The sequence below is a fragment of the Anomalospiza imberbis genome, chromosome 4 (genome assembly GCF_031753505.1).
Source record: "Anomalospiza imberbis isolate Cuckoo-Finch-1a 21T00152 chromosome 4, ASM3175350v1, whole genome shotgun sequence".
NCBI lineage: Eukaryota > Metazoa > Chordata > Aves > Passeriformes > Viduidae > Anomalospiza > Anomalospiza imberbis.
Genome location: NC_089684.1, coordinates 6,532,282 through 6,550,023, shown reverse-complemented (window position 1 = coordinate 6,550,023; position 17,742 = coordinate 6,532,282). Strand labels below are relative to the sequence as shown.

At 38.0% G+C, this 17,742-nt stretch overlaps 1 protein-coding gene across 14 annotated transcripts in view; it reads left to right on the top strand.

The window, feature by feature from the left end:
- TENM3 (teneurin transmembrane protein 3) overlaps positions 1 to 17,742 on the top strand; it is a 469,046-nt gene that overhangs the window by 439,974 nt on the left and 11,330 nt on the right. For all 14 annotated transcript variants that reach the window (XM_068187008.1, XM_068187012.1, XM_068187010.1 and 11 more), the window contains 3 exons: positions 9,882 to 10,057; positions 10,747 to 10,982; positions 16,494 to 16,790. In XM_068187008.1, the coding sequence (XP_068043109.1) occupies positions 9,882 to 10,057; positions 10,747 to 10,982; positions 16,494 to 16,790 (709 nt within the window). The remainder of the gene's footprint in view (positions 1 to 9,881; positions 10,058 to 10,746; positions 10,983 to 16,493; positions 16,791 to 17,742) is intronic.

Here is a 17,742-nt window from a genome sequence, read left to right as displayed (position 1 = left end):
TCATCAGTGTAAAATGTAGTGGCTATAAAATAATTAACCATATTCATTCAAACACTTTTGTTTAGCCAATTACCATGTTCTTGCATTAACTTTTGTGGAATCACATAAGCCTTTGATTGCAAACTGTGACATAGAAGTGCAATGTCTTTACTCTTTCCATACTATATATACTCAAGCAACAAAAAACATATTCTCTTCATTCTTAATTGTTTCCAAACTGTCTTTTGGGGAGTATTTTTGAGATAGCCAGTCCATAAGTGCCTCTGTATTCACATTGCCTGGCACAATGCAGCATGCAATACAGATATTTCTCTCTTACAGCATATTTGCTTCTCCTTCTGTCAGTATGACACAAATTCAAGATCTTGTAGCCATAACCCTGTCTCACATCTTCACGTAGACCCATGGGAGCAAGGCTGGCCAGAAGGCAATTAAAACTCTTACTCTCTATTCAAACAAGTTAAGTACTCTCCCTACCCAAAGAGAACTTGTAGGGGAAAATATCAAGCTGACATATTTAATTTGGTTTTTTTTTAACTTTACACTGAATACATCAACATTACACAAGTATGTAACTGTTTCATGCAACATGCAATTTCTGAGAGGAACTTAGGGTGGCTGTGCTTGCTGCCATGACTTACCATGTTTCTTCTTAAGATAAATCATCCAATACATTTTTTAAATTTCTATCTTCAACTTTAAAGAATAGAGGTTATGTCTCACAGTTTTCTAAATCAGAACTGTAACTCAGCGTTACAGTAGCTGTCATAATACAACATTCTCTTATTTAGTCTTATAAGACTTGTGCTAACATTGGAGTACACACTTGCTGTTTCAAACTCATCCTGCTTAATAAAAAACAGCCATGTTAAAATAATCGATTAATATATAGATTATAATATATAGATTATAATATATAGATTATAATATATATACATTAGATACGAATGTGAAATTTTTTTAGAGACCTGCAGTGTGTCCCCAAATTGCCCTGATAGCAGTAGTATGTCTCATCTAATAGACATTTACCCATTTCTTCATTCTTGAATGTTACTGTCTCCTCTCCTTAGAACTAGACTATGTAATAAAAGCAGACCTGAGAAGCCATTGAATAGATAATAATATCAATATCAGAATGCTGAAGACACATCGCAATAGTATTACATGTTGCATGTATGAAAAAGGAAGAATTGGTTTGATTTCTGTCAAGAAAGTCAGCATATGATGTCTCTGGTTTCAGAAAGCAGTTAGAAATAAGGATAGTTCCACAAAACAAACAGTTTTGTTTCTATTAATTAAATAAATGTCCTGTATTGTCAATCCAGTCAGCTCTGCCCCGGCTCCTGAAAATATCTGAAACTTCTGGTTTATGAAGTACTTCACAATACCATTTGTTTCGTTATTGACATGTTAATAATCTTGCTCCATGTTAGTTTTCTTTGTCAAACAGAAGTGATGGACGCTGGAGTCAAGCCAGCTCACCCTCCTTCACACTCGCTTGGCAGGGAACCTGGTGGGGTGAGGGTGGAAGGACAGCTCGGGACCACATGTGAGAAGGCTAATCTATGTTTTCAGTCATGCTGCATTCAAACGTGTTTTCAAGCCCCATCAAGGGATTTGGTCTTCCTTGATGTCCCAGTGAGGCCAGACTGATCATCTCTCTAGGAAGCCTACAAGGCACATGCATTTTAAAGCCTTACCTTTGGAGGCCCCTCCCAAGAAGGGAAAGTCTCTCACTTCTGAAGGCTGCATTAATAGGGTGTGACTTGCACTCTGAAGGAATAAGGTTGTTATTCTAAATTAACCACAGAACCTGAATCTAACAAATATTGTTTAACTACAATTGATAGATTATAGAATTGAAGATAAACAATTATTGTTTATCTTGGTATTCCACTGCCCTAAATGAAAAGAAAATACATCCATATAATTTTGTTTTCCTGTTACTAAATTTTCTTTTCGAACATAATATAATTTAATAAGTTGATTTGTCCACTTTTTGTGAGCCTCTAAAAACAGCTTTGTAGAGTTTTTACATTTCAAAATAAAAATTAAATTAAATTAAATCCCCAGCCTACCACCAAATAAGAGTTAAGGGGGAAAAAAGCATCATTACAGCTTATTCTGTGAACAAAATGTCTGGCCAAGCAGACCAGCCTTACGTCCTTTTTTCACTAAAGGCCTGTACACTCAGCTCTGGCAATGTAAGCAGACCTTACGGCAAGGAACAATATGTCACACAAAGTACATCTACACCAACATTTCTCTTACTTGAAAGGCCATACTCTGGTACGTATATCCATGAGGCACACAGTTTATTTGTGCAGTAATAGATGAGCTAAAAAGGTGGGGGAGGTGATACACAGACAAGGCAGCAGCCCCGAGGAGCCCTGAGGTTAGGGAAGCTGCCCGCTGGCACACCCCAGCAAATCCAGAAGCCATCCTCTGTGCATCCCACAGAGCTCAGGAGCAGTGAATTCCCATTACAGAGAGGTTGAAGAGTGAGGGATGAGTGTTGAGGTCTTGTAGATAACAGCCCAGCCCATCTTCATAAGAAGCCCCCTTGAATTGCTCCTGAATTGGCTGCACTCCGTTTGAAAGAGTGAGCTGCTTAGGCACACCCTCAGCCCTGGGAAGCTGCTTCATCCCTAACAATGCTTCTCATGTAAGGCACGCTGCCTACATCCCTAAAAATTCCTCTCATGTAAGCCACGCTGCCTACACCCCGCTGCTCCCAGTGCACCCCTTCCCTGAGGTTGTTCTTCCTGCTCTTCAGAAAGCAGTGGCTTCATTAACACTGCTCATTTGTGCAAGTTCATGTGCACATCGGGTGCATGTCAGATATGAGTACAACTGAGAGACTCCTTGGTTGTGTGGCTCCTGTACATGGCAGGTGTTTGCTGCAGCAGTCAGCACAGCACGGAGGACTGCAGTACCATACAGCAGCGAGTGAGAAGTTTGGCAGTACTCTGGCAAAAAGTAAAGCATCCCCAGCATGGTAAATTCATGTATTGCTTCTTTCTTCACAAAGCACCACTCCCTCAAGAGACCTTGCTCCAAATACCTGGAAGTCATTTTGGCTTGGACTGTGAAAATGGTCAATGTTATGCAGCACAAGCACTGAACTCAAGCTTGTTTGTCTGGTTGTGCAGTGAAGTGGAAAATGAGCATCAAAACCTTCTCCGTATGGAAGTGAATGAGCTATCATGGGAAAAGGTGTTGATTCATTCCTTTGAGCTCCCTTTCCAGCAGACACATTTCCTGCAGTGATTCTCGTTTAGTGTGTGCCTGTTGTTTTGCAGATGAGTTATGGCTGTCAAGAAAGGCCTGTTTAAGTGAATTGTTCACATCTGGTGTGCTGAATGGCAGTTTACAAAAAAAGACTGAAAACTGTCCTTTTAACATTATGACAAAATAGACACACCAAATAAAACGCCTCAAGAGCTGCAGTTATAACAGGAGAAGGTGAAAAGAGAAATTGCCAATCACTTTCCAGCTGAGGAAATCTCTTCATTAAACCTGGACTAAAAAATTTGTCCTGACCACATTGCTAAGATAAAAGACCATTACCTGAATTATTTAACCAGCTGTTCAAAGAGTTTTATAAGACTTCCCCAGATGAAAACAGAGTAAAGACCCTTTCCCCATGGAAAAGCCATCAGATAAAGGAACGGGAAAAGCTTGAGTCGTCCGATGGTTGGACAGGACAGAGAAATGTAGCTGATACTAATACTTTTAATGACCTTCTAACTTCTGTGGTTTTGTGAGGTTGCAATTTCTGCCCAAATTCCATTAAAAAACAAGCAGGCATATAAATTTCTGTCCAGAATTGGGATTCTGGCTGTAGTTTAATTTAGCTCTTTCCTAGAATCACTCCTGGACCTATTTTCTGTCATTTCTGTTTATCCACTTTTTTCTCAGAGCTAGGCACAATAGAAGGGAAAAGGAAAACAGTAAGGGACAGGTGAAAGGAAAAAGGAGAGGGAGAGGGGAAAGGAATAAAGGAGGAAAGAAAGGGAAAATTTAAAAAAAAAAGCATATATTTAGAATTCTGTAAGATTGGAAAGAATATTGATTTTTTCATAAAATCATAGAATATTCTGAGTTGGAAGGGACTCACAAGGATCATCCATGTCCAGGTCCCAGCCCTGGCCCATCACAGAACATCTCCAAGGGTCACACCATGTGTCTGAAAGTGTTGTGCAAACAATTCTTTAATTCTGTCAGTCTTGGTGTTGTGACCACTTCCCTGGGGAGCCTGTTCCAGTGCCTGACCATCGTCTAGATGAAGAACCTTTTCCAGTATAAACCATATCCATCATAGACCTCCCCTGACAAAGTTTCATGCCATTCCCTCGTGTCCTGTTACTGGTTACTACAGAGAAGAGATCGGTCCCTGACCCTGCACTTTCTCTCGTGAGGATGTTGATGACCACAATGTGGTCTCCCCTCAGTCTCCTCTTCTCCAGGCTGAACAGTCCAAGAGATCTCAGCTGCTTCTCATATGGCTTCCCTAAAGGTCTTCCACCATCTTCCTTGCCCTCCCTTGGATGCTCTGGAACAGCTTTATATCATTCTTATATTTATATTTATATTTAAATTTATACTATCATTCTTATATTGTGGTGCCCAGAACTGCCCCCAGCACTGGAGGTGAGGCCGCCCCAGTGCAGAGCAGAACAGGACAATTACAATCCCCTCCCTTGCCCAGCTGGTGATGCTGTGTCTGATGCACCCCAGGACAAGGTTGTCCGTCCTGGCTGCATTTTTTCACATGCTTAACAATATTCCAGATAACAAAAAAAGAAAAATGCTATCACTTCTTAGATAACAATAAAATAAAATTTTAAAAATCCACTTTTCATAATTTATAGGCTACTAATATATATCAAATTGTCACTTGCTTTCTTCTTGTTAAGCAAAACAAAATATTACGAAGACATATCTTCTTTACCTTAAAATAATATTCTTTATTGTTTGGGATTAAAAAAAATTGTTGTATCTCCAAAGGAAATCATAGTTTAATATTTCAGGTTTCCCTGTATAATTGTAGTGTGAATTCACAAGCAAGATACTAAACCTTTTAAGATAAAAGTACAAATGTACTGTGTGGAAATAAAGGAATATGTGCAGGTTATAAATTAGTAGTTACGGATCCACTGAAGTGTCTATTTCAATCAGACTAAATAAAAAATTAAAAAAAAAAAAAAGGGAAAAATCATTTCTGTCCATGAATCTTCAGATTTTCACCTTTTTCATTCTTAGCAGGTTCATTCAGTCTCTCTTCAGACATATCAAAACAAAAAATGCATATCAAAATGAGGAAAGCAATGTAAAAATTGGGTAAAGGAGGAAAATGCAAAATTCATTACATTCAAGTCGAAAGTTTTTTTCTTTTTTTCTACAACCCACATAATGATTAAAGCTGGCCAAAACTAGAGCTTCCAGTAACTTGCCATGTCCAGTTCTAAACCAGTGGGGAACAGGAGAGCTCCCTACAGGTGAAGAAATGCTAATAATGCTAATAAAAGTGATGGTATTTGAACTGTGGGCTTCTTTCCTTATGATGGGCAAAATAACAATTTTGATACTGATAGAGCATGCAGTGAAAGTGCTACTAGAGTGGCTTTTCTTTACCATCGTTTTCCAACTTTGAATTCGCTTTCATTTGTGAGGGACTAAACCTGCAGTGTGCTGTGGAGGCTGAAAATTAGTGAAAGAATGTATTTGGAAACCAAAATTCTGTCATGTTAAAGACAACGCTCTTCTATGTAAATGTAGCTTAAATGGCCTCGACAAGCCAAGGGAGACATTTCATTGCCAGGTTAGGACAGATTTTTCAGCATGTTGTCAACATGGTATGCACCTAAAAAAACCAACACATTGCACTCCTGAATGTCAACCTTGAACCTTCTGTTCTCACCTGCCAAGAAGCAGCACTCTGGTATAAAAGGCTTCCCATTAATAGTTTGAAATAAGTAGAGTAATGTTCCATAAATTTTTTAGCCACTCTTAGTAATCCGAGATGCAGAGAAAATGCCTAATGTGAGTTGAGTGAAAGTATAACAGTACTTTTCTACTGTCAAAATTATACATGTCTATATTATGAAATGTATTCATGCTTCATTTCTCTATTACAGTATTCCAACTAATAGTATAATCTGTAACCAGTCTTAAATACTTAATATGCATTTGGACTGTATGTCTTTTTATCTGAAATGTGCTGGAACTGGTGTGCCTTGCTCTTCAACCTGACATGTTTACAACAGAAAAAAGAAAAAATCACAGAATTTATTTTGGTGAGGGATTGTGCTGCAGAAGTCTGGGGAAAAACAGTATCAGTCATAACTTAGCAATTGGCTTTAGGTGCAGCCTTTACTATACACTTTATTTCTACAGCTCCCTATTCTATATTGAAATAACTTCTGATATAAAACATTAATAATGCTCTGCAAGTTGGGGTTGAGCTAAATGTACTACAGACTAAGATAAAATACACTTGAGAAGTAGGACATTTCCATCTGTGGCAAGGCTTACCAGGAAGTTATTACTGCAAAGTGAATTGTCTACATAGCCTAGAACAGAAAATGGTCTGGGAAGGCATGTAATTAAAACTGAAAGAGATGAGCAATAGAAGAGAGACTTCCAGCAGGTGAAGAGCAAAAGGTCGAGAATCTGGGAAGCTGATAATCATTATCTCTGAGAAATTCTCACTGCTGAAGTGGAAGACTATCTTGCAGTGGCAGCTCATCCTAAGGAAGAAAAGGGATTTGATCTAAGGGTAGCTTCAGCTAGCGGTGGTGGCAGCTGCCCCTACTGCTGCCTTCGTACTTATTGACCAAATATGAAGATTGTTGCGTTAATGCCAACAGAAATGAGCTGAGCGGATTAAGGCACACAAGGTCACGTCCAGGGAGCAAGTTTCTGGTTTAGAGTCTTGAAAAGTTTATGTGAGACTCGCTCTTCAGGAATTGAGGAGGTTGGTGGAATGGCTTTGCTGTGGAGCCAAAGGAGGCAAAGGAGAAAGATCAGAGGGCTCCATGGTAACACGTGTGTCTGAGCTTGTGTTTGGATGAAAAGATCAAAGAGGCTGTGAAATGCCAAATATAGTCACTCACCCTCTAGACTTCAGATCTCATTCCTTCTAGGGCAATTTCAATATTAGAACACTAGGCAGATAAAAGAAATCTCTCAGTCTAAAACTGACAATCTTGGATGGATAAATTCACCTTGGCAGCAGAATGCAAGGATATTTGAATGTAATAAGAAAAATGGCCGCAGAATGCCCAAAGGTATGAGTGATGTTGCTATGCTGTGCATTGATAAGGCTTTGATTGTGGGCAAGAAGATAGCAAGTATAAAGTAAGTTTAGTATTCGATGTACAGTGAACAAAATGAAGGACACACATAGCAATCTGCCATCAAATGGAATATGTAGTGAATTGTAGAAAGGCCTATTTCCCCTTTTTCTTTTTGTTCCTGGCTATAAAAGTATGAGAAATCCTATTCTTACCTTTCACGTCTCAGTCTCATTTTCTTCTTGCACTAGGATGCCTGAACCAAGCAATCATGGCTTTTAAGATTCTTTCAGCTTTAAAGTCATGTTTTTAAGAACATTTATGTGTAACATGATTTCTTGCTGGTCTTTGAACTCTCCCCCACTGTAATATTAACTGCTTATCTCAGGCTCATGATGTGGCTTCCCATATGAAAGATGAGACCAGTTCAAGAACTACAGACATAGTCAAAAAATAATAATGTGGAAGCAAGAATGCATAAAAGAAGGATAGCACCGTTCAGTGCTGTGTACTGGACTGAAGCCACACACTGCACTGAATACTACTGATGTGTAGCACTTTCCAGCTCAGGTGGTATACTGAGAAATATGGTAATTAGTTTCTCACAGATACTGCTAGTAAAAGGGCAAAAAGTTCTTACAGGGAAGTCTTACCATCTGTTGCTTTAGTAAGCATTGTTTGAAATAAAGACCAGTACTCAACTACTGCAATCAAAGGGTAGAAGTAATTCCTAACAAAGTAATTTGGTACCATTTTCAAACATAAAGCAGAAAGTAGAAAAGGATACTAATTGGACAATATATGCTCCCCAGGGAGTTGGGAAGGGAAGTTGTACATGAAAATAAAATAAGTTCTTGGAACTGAGGCATGAGACTGAAAGTCATGAATAGGCTAGCAGTCACATTCATGCACAAGGAACTTAAGTATGTTTGTTTTGGTCTCCTGCATAAATGGAATATCTCAGCTTGCCAAGTCCAGTATGTGAAAAAGAACCACAATTAGGGACAGAAACACACTGGAAGAAACCCCATTATCTTGAAATGTACTTAACTTCAAAAAATAAGTTTTCTCACTTGACTTCCCTGGCTTGCAGTATGGTTTCTGATTTTTAAACATTCTTTTCTCTTGCCTGTTGCTAAATGAAAGTCTTGCATAAACAAAGGAAATCAACTGTGCTAAAAGGATGGAAATGACTGTATGCAAAAAGCTGACAAATCTACAGAGTAAGCAAACTGGAAGAAGACATTTCTTAACTTAATCCTTTCAGTTACAGCAATGCTGTGCAGTACTCATGCTGTTCAGAGAAAGTTAGTGTTGTGGGCGACAGCTGTTAGGATTAATTCTCTCATTTTATGAAAAAGGAGTTTCTGTAGCCTCAGTGATATGCTTGGGGCTTTTGTGGGGGCTTTTTTTGGTTTTGCTTTTCTTTTCCAGTAGGAGCAATTTTGATGATAAATATCAGCATGAAATGTCTAGCACACTGTGAGGACCTGCAGGGTCATGTTCCAGTTACTTTAAGAGACTAAGGCGTTGTTCAGCTTCCCACTACATGGTCACAGGAGAGAGATGGAAAACTGAGAGCAAACAGGTCATAAGTGGGCATGAAATCATCCTTCAGATGCTTTTTTTCTCTCTGTTGCAGCTATGGGCAGGCTATACTTCAAAACAAGGAGCTTCAGCTGAACACCTAGGCTGACAAATCAAGACTTTAATACTGAAAGAGCTAATCTTAAAGACAAGCTTTATGACCAGAAGCTCACACAGTGAGCTCACACCTTTGTCTATACTGTGACCAAAATGCATGTCTGAATTTTAATTTGTAATCATGATCTCTGGTCATGTACCAAGATCTACTTCTATTACAAAAATTCTATCTACCTATTAGTATTAAATGGATATGTAGCTGTTGGTTTAAATAAATGTCAGTAGACACAGAAAAAGCATCTCATGATTTGTGTCACAGTTCTCAAACTATGATCTGCAGGCTGTTAACAAGTTAGAGATGGTAGCTGTTCTGGTTTCCAGCTACAAGCAGCTTAAGTAGATTAAATATTACCCCATACTCTGCTTGTAGTAATACAAGGGACATTAAGCACTCAGGAGTAAGTGTTCTGCATACTCATTGAATAGGAAAGGCCCAAGAAACGCTCTTATTATGATAATCTTTTTTTTTTTTTTTTTTTTTTTTTTTCAAAAATTTTGAGGATTCCTACAGTAACAGCAAAATCCAGTCCAGTAAGTGGGAATAAGAATGCTACCGAATTTAGCACCAATAAATATGCTTCCTTTGAAATGGTGAATTAGATGTGAATCAGGATCTGGTCACACTTCAAAGAATAATATGCAGAGCTGAAGATCCATCTGTTTGCTCTTGCTATCACTATTGAGGCTGCTGTATCTTAAGCAGTCTTTTGAGTACTTCAAAGCATGTTTGAAGTCTTTGCAATACCTATCCCATGCACACAAAAAAAAAAGCAAAAGTGCCTTAACAATATGAGTAGCTGGTGTTTTTGTTCATTTTAGTTGTGAGTGAAAACAATTTGTTCCTGCTATATATCACTTCTGCACTTTTTTTTTTTCCAGCTATGATAGCGAGGGCCGTCTAACAAATGTTACATTCCCAACTGGAGTCGTCACTAACCTTCATGGGGAAATGGAAAGGGCCATTACAGTGGACATTGAGTCATCCAGCAGAGAGGAAGATGTCAGCATCACTTCCAACTTATCATCAATCGATTCTTTCTATACCATGGTTCAAGGTACTGTGAACAAAAGATTTCTCAGCAGATACCGGCCTGAAAATTGTTTTCTTGTGGTACAAGCAGTTCCAAATAGAAGTGAAACTTTAGGGGCATAGCATCTGGAGGAAGGGGTGATACATACACAGTTTTACACCTATACAGAAACAACTGTTCAGGAAAAGCAGTAGTTGCAACAGAAGTAGCATTAAGTAAGTTTTCTAACCAAATTGGTTTTGTAAGCAGCTATGGGAAGTAGAATGCTTACTTTATATTAAAAAGGAATCTTGGAAAGAAGAGATGGATTGAAAAGGAAGTAGGTACAGGAATAGTACAAAGTGATATTTTAGCTTAAAAATTGCATGTAATATCCCAGCAACCACATACTTGCAAAAGTGAATAGTCATAGTATGCTTAGGATTAGGCCAAAAATACGTAATGAAACAGCAGAAAATGTGTTTTGTGCCAGTCCAAAGAATATACTATGAGAATAAGTCTTTCTTATGTGTTTAAGTAATTTTGATGATAGGTCCTAAAGGCATTTTTGCTCCTCTGAGATAGACTTATTCTTAACAATCTTACCCTGGCTCTTTATTACCATTGGGTCAGTTACGTGAAGTCAAGATGCACATATTGCACAAAGCCTCCAGTACAAAGGCAGAGTCTTAACCCATGTAGGTAACCTGTATTTCTCTTTTTGGTCTTTTCAGATCAGTTAAGAAATAGCTACCAGATTGGTTATGATGGCTCACTGAGAATCCTGTACGCCAGCGGCCTGGACTCACACTACCAGACAGAACCACACGTTTTGGCTGGCACTGCCAACCCAACCATGGCAAAGAGAAACATGACCTTGCCGGGGGAGAATGGGCAGAACCTGGTGGAGTGGCGATTCCGGAAAGAGCAAACCCAAGGAAAAGTCAATGTCTTTGGACGAAAGCTTAGGGTAAGACCACAAGCATGAGTGGGACCTACTGCATTCTCATTAAGGAATGAGGAAATGTAAATACATTCCTGTAGGTATTGCCATCCAGCAACCACAGAATATTTACTGTAGACGAGCTGACCGTAGATTTGGGAGTACTTGTTTTTATTACTTATTTATTGGCTATTTTATTTATTAATTGCTCTTTTCTGTGTGTCATGGTTTAACCCCGGGCAGCAGCCAAGCCCCACAGCTGCTTGCTCAGTCCCACACCAGCAGGATCAGGGAGAATTGGAACAGTAAAACCCAGAGAACTTGTGGGTTGAGGTAAAGGCAATTTAACAGGGAAAGCAAAACCCACACACACAAACAAAGTGGAACAAGGAATGAACTCACTGCTTCCCGTGGGCAGGGAGGTGTTCAGCCATCTCCAGGAGAGCAGGGCCCCATCACACGTAACAGTGATTTGGGAGGACAAAGCCATCACACCAAATGTCCCCCACTTTACGTACTGAGCATGATGCCATATGGTCTGGAACATCCCTTTGGTCAGCTGGGGTCACCTGTCCTGGCTGTGTCTCCTCCCAGTCTCCCACACACCCCCCGTCTGCTCTCCAGTGTGGCAGTACCAAAAGCACAAAAGGCCTTGGCTCTGTGGAAGCCCTGCCCAGCAACAATGAAAACATTTCTAGGTTATCAACCCTTTGTTCAGCACAAATCCAAAATATAGCTCTGTATTAGCCTCTGTGAAGAAATACCCCAGCTAAAATCAGCACTCTGTGGAATTTAAACTGTTTGGTTTAGCTTGGAATGGCTAAAAAGAATAATTTTCTGCTTTCCTTCCCTGTTTTTCTTTCTGGTACTGAATTCATGTAACTGACACAGAATCCTGTTTTAAATTATTCTACCATAAATTAGCACAATCCCAGGTTTTTATTTCTTTTTTAATTTTAAATTAAAATTGTAGTAAGACTTATTCTTACAGTAGAAAGGGTTTAACTGTGTGTGCATGAGGATGGCATATTCCTCTAACATATGTCTTTACCATTTTGTTGGCATTCCTTCTTCCTATATAGTGACTGAAATACAAGCAGGAAGCAAACCATGATTTATGACAGCCATTTGGTCAAGACAACATAGATTAAGCATTTAAAATTGTGTTGCCAGGAGACCATTTCAAGATCAAAGGTTTTACTTACTATTAGAAATGAACTCAGTTCTTTAAAATAAGGCCTAGGCAGTGTATCAAATGAAAGTAAGTAATTTCAGACCACTTGACTTCTTGCCATTTGAAGTCTTAAAATGTTTTGTATCTTCCATTGGGACAAGAAAGGAGGGGAGGCTGTTATGCAGGTTGTATTCCTCTCTACTACTTTCTCTACAAGAGGAATGTATTTTTTTTCGAGAAGGAAGAACAATTATGCACAGTAGCAGCTGCTTAAGAACAATATATTAGTAATACCTGTGGCAGCTATCTTATATTGATAATGAAGAGGAAAAGGAAGCCATAATTCTGAAGCTCATCCTTATGGTTCTGGTTCATAGGCATGTCATTATATACCACAGTGGTATAATACACCTGCCAAGTCATTTGTGAAAGAAGCCCAAGAGAGGTTTATCAGTGAAACAAACCACCACAAGCACAGTTCTCAGAAGTAACATTAAGTTTTGGCATTCAGGTGCAGATGAGGTAAAAGTTAAAAAGAGAAAGTAAAGTTGTCATGGATAACTTTAACTTAGAAGAATTAACATCAAAAAAAAAACAAAAAAAACAAAAAAGGCACCAAACAAAAGGGAAATATTTAAAAAGATGGGAGGCAAAATGAAAGATTACAGATTAGGATAAATTAATACTCATTAAATTGTACCTAGAGATGGGAGAAGTAGGGTATATGGAGAATGAGCTAAGAGACAAATGCCTCAAAAAAAGGAAAGAAACTTGTCAGCAATGAAAATGAAAAAAAAATTAATGTTTTGTGAAATTGATTTACATGGAAATGTCAGTTGGGGGTGGATGGGGGGATGGAGGAGAGCAGAAAAAGAAAGCAAGAGAAAGAAGAACAGGAATAATTTATGGAGCTCATCATTTCTATGTACAGACAGATATGTCATCAACATTTTTCTGCAAAGAAGACAAATGTAGACAAGAAACAGTGACAAAATGTATTGCCAGTAAAGGTACTCATCTCTATGACACTCACTGTGTTATTTTTACGCAGCATCTAACGTTAAAAAGTACACTGTCAGGTACTCTCTTGGTTTTCTATCTTGTATTAGTTCTACACAGTACTAGTAATCTTTCTAAAGAAATTAATTAGGAATTATGTTGCCCTTCCTCAACACTGTTCAGTCAGTCTTGCTTTTTTTCTGACTTGGTTTGTAATTGTTCAGTAAGCTAGTTCTTCTCTGGAGCTGTATGTTTGGTCTATAAGGTGGTTGTAGGCAAAGGCCCTGCCAGTCCTCTGCATGAAAGAGCCTTTTTAGGGCCTTTGTACTGAGGGTCTCAGAGTTCTCAGATAAAGGAGTTGGTATGAACTCTGTCTCAAGGGATGCACCCAGAATAGACAGGTAACACAGACAAAGGAGCTCACAAGAGGAGTCTCCTCTTGAAACCTGACATACTCCAAGCTATGCAGAGGTCCCCAGTTTTCACATTACCTCTTGAATTTCTCTGTAAGACACAGCAATATATTCCTACTCCTAACAGAGGAATCACAGACAGATTTCATACTTCTCACTGGAAAGAAAAGTAGGAATTAAAGTAGAGGAGGATAGATGAAGACGTAAATTACTGAAACGTATCAGGACAGTAGGTAAGGACTGTTAAAAGACTCAGTTTTGTGTCATTAAGTGTTTCTTCACTGGAAATTTTCTCGAGTACACTTTTTGTCATGAAATCCAGAGGTTTCAAAAGTATTTGGAGTGTGATTATCTTGGACACAATAAAAACATTCATCTTTTCCTCTAAAAGTGTTTTTCTAGCAGAGATGTTATTAAGAAGCACTTTAGGGGAAGGCACTGCTTTAGCTGAGATGTATTATTCCAGCCCTACACTACCCAATGAAACAAGCTATATCACCAAAACTCATTGTTATTTTAATTGCCATCTCTATTGTGAGAATAGGCAAGCACAGCCAAAATTTCACCAAAAGCTCACATGCCTGAATGCAAGAGCTCTGTCAGCGAAGTCTGAAAGCATGAAACTGGCTGGAACAAGAAGTATTTCATTTTCTTCCCCTCGTATCCTGCCCTTACACAGACCAGACAGATGGGAAGTGAAAAGGCAAGGAATGTTATCATCCCAGTTAGCAGCTAGGGCAGTGAGACAGCAGATTAAGTACTTTGTTGCAATTTATACAGGAAGGATGTGCTTAGCCAAGAAATTACCCACAATGGCTTGTACATCTGCCTTAACCATAAAACCACCCTTCTTTCTATGTCAGTTCAGAAATCAGAAGATTCCGTTTTAACTTCAGTGTCTAATCCCAAGAGGTGGACAAGAAAATTTATAAAAATCATAATTAAATGTAAAATAAGGAAGGGGAGGTGGAGAGAAAGGGAAGGGAAAAAATCAGAGAAGCAAAACAGGCAGGGACATGCAGAGATGAGTGCAGGCAGACACTCGGAAAAAGAAAGCCAGATAAAGAAAATTTAAAAATTAATTTAGGTAAATGAGCTAATATTAGATGGTGGAAAATTTAAAGAAAAACTCCCTGAAAACAAGTAAAAAATATATTACAAAAAAAGGAGTTGAATGGAAGCACTTCACAGCTAAGTTTAACCTACTTCTAGATTCAGTCTTGTAGCATTAATTTTTCAGATTATATTTAAGTAACTTTTGATGGTTCATTAAATAAGTAAAACAGCTTTTCTGCATCTGCTAGACTTAGTGTTCTTTATTTAAGAGATTTACATGAAAGTGTGATTTTTTTTTTCCTAAATTGATAGTGCAGATTCTTCTCATGCCAGTGATTTCATATAAACAAAGAAAAAAGTGTTGTACATAAATAGAGAGACAGAGCAAAAGAGTACTTGGAGAAACTTTCTTCCTATTTGCCTATGACCTATCCACCAGCACTTTAGTACTTTTTATACCAATAATAAAGGATCTAATTTATATTGATCTTTCAGAAGATTATCAGCCTCAGAGTATAAGTACCAACATCCATGGCATATGGAGTTTTGAACATGCAGCCTGAAAAATGCAAAAATCTTCCACTCATTTCTTTGGTGTATCCCTATCTATTCTCTTGTTATTTTCTGAATGTTATTTAGCCATCTTTGTTCACCCTTTGTAATGTACGTATGAGGTACTTAAAACGGAATTTGAAAAAATTCTTAATACACGTAGCTCTCTGTCCATTTCTACCCTACTTCCCACATGTTCACAAAATAGTGTTGAAAAAAAGCTCAGTTATCAGTTTATCACCCCACGTGGAACAAGTTTAAAAAGACACAGCAGATGCAGAAATGGTTTACAGATGAACAAAGAAATCCTTGACACCTGTTGGAGAACACTAAAGCACAATTCAATGCTGAGAGGAATGGAGAAGTGCAAAGATACTGATACCGGAAAAGAAAACCAGACATTTTCCTTTTATAAATTCAAAAATGAGAGCTAATTCAATGAAACTGAAAGTTGACATATTTTGAACACTCAAGGGAGGTGGGGATGGATTTCAGTGTAAAAATATTACATAGAAACCACTATCCATCACTGTAGATTACATATATCAATAACAACCTTTTCAGCATAAATGTATCTATGGCTTTATTTAATAAAGCCCTAATAAAGCTAAGGCTTTATTTTCAAATCAAAATACTTATAAATTTCAAAGCATTTTTAACTGTTTTTCAACGGTCCAGTAGTCTTCCAGTCATTTATGGCTTTAAGTGGTCAGTTAACTAGGAGAAAGATATAATCCTCTACTAAGGATTTCAGCCTTATAAATACATTGCAGCAGTGGATAGTATACTGAGTTAAATTTCCATTTGATCCTGAAGGGGAATGCCTATGTTCTAAAAACTGTTTAAACCTTAATTTGAAGATCTAACATGCTTTTGAAGATCTTAATCTTGTATTTACTATTTTGAAAAATATTTGCTGTGAACAACTGGGATTCAGTTCTTTCTTAGCATGATTGTTATGAATTGCAAAAGCAGTTGCTGGGAATATATTTTGACAATAATTTGCTAGATATACTACAGACTGCCTACAAAAGAAGTGATTTGTATTGAAATGACCCCATTTATTACAAAAGTTTTCAGTACACATCTTAAGAGTTGACTAAGCATCAAGAAAGAAAACATTGGAACAAATTCTGAGCCCTCTCTTCATATAACCTGACCTTCTAAGGTAGATACTATTACAGTGCCTTACCATTATATCAAGAAGTTGCTAAAATACTTGACAGATACAGCAAATCAATCACTATAAATGGTATTTAAAGAATAGCTGGCTTTGTGGAAATAACAGGTGGCTGGGGTTTTGTACAGCATGATTTATTGTGTCATTTTGTTTGCTTTAAAAAGGTTAATGGCAGAAACCTCCTTTCAGTTGACTTTGATCGAACCACGAAGACAGAAAAGATCTACGATGACCACCGTAAATTCCTGCTGAGGATTGCCTACGACACGTCAGGGCACCCCACCCTGTGGCTCCCAAGCAGCAAGCTGATGGCTGTCAATGTTACCTATTCATCCACAGGTCAAATAGGCAGCATACAGCGAGGCACGACTAGTGAAAAAATAGAGTATGATGGACAGGGAAGGATAGTGTCTAGAGTGTTTGCTGATGGGAAAACCTGGAGTTACACATACTTGGAAAAGGTAAAGAACACTCAGGTTTTTTTAAATGCTTGGAATGTGCTGAAATTCTGCAGCACCTCACTGCTGCATACAAAGCAAAAATAGGTAGTAGAAGCACATTGCAATTTTCTAAGTATCAACATGTGATTCCAAGGGGAATGTTTCATTCCACAGACATGTAATCATGCTGTAGGTAATTGCTAGGAATTGATGTGTTTTTAAATTATTTAGGCCACTGACTAACAAGAAGCATCTGCATTAACCTTTTATCTTAACACTTAAAATAAGGTACAGGGACTATCTGCAATTCAATTCAACTGAAAATAATTTGTTTGCTAATGCTCCACTGTTGCGGGCTTTTTTCACTACCAAGAAAAGCTCTTTTTTCTAAATAGTTACAACTGTCAATTTTTACTTTCTATATGTTGTAGCATCAAAATAAGGGATAGGCAAAAGATTAGGAATCAATACATATGTAACAACTGCTGAATGATACTCTCCCTCTAGAAATATCTGTGAAAATCACCCTTGTGAGATATGCAGAAAGAGAATCCATTTCTTTTAGGGGTTTAAATATATTTGTGTTGAAGATGTTGCTCAGCAAATACTGTTTACTAGTTACCACAGACATCATTTAACCAAGACCTATGATACATAATAGCCATGCATTAGGAAAATATCAGAATAATTCAAGTAGCTCCTTTTGATATGAATAGCCAAACAGTTGTTTTACCTATGTCTCAAAAGCTTACAGAACAAGAGCACAGTATTCAGAGATCTCAGGCTAGACAAATTCTTCAAAATCATCTCTAATTGTAGGGAAGAAATTGTATCTCCCATATGTTGTTCTCCTCGTGAGTTAATGGCTCTAAGACAGTTTTACTTCTTCCCATATTAAACATGACTTATCTGAATCCATTGACAATCTGCTGTTTAGCTGTGAATGCTTGATAAAAGAGTGATACAGTCATAA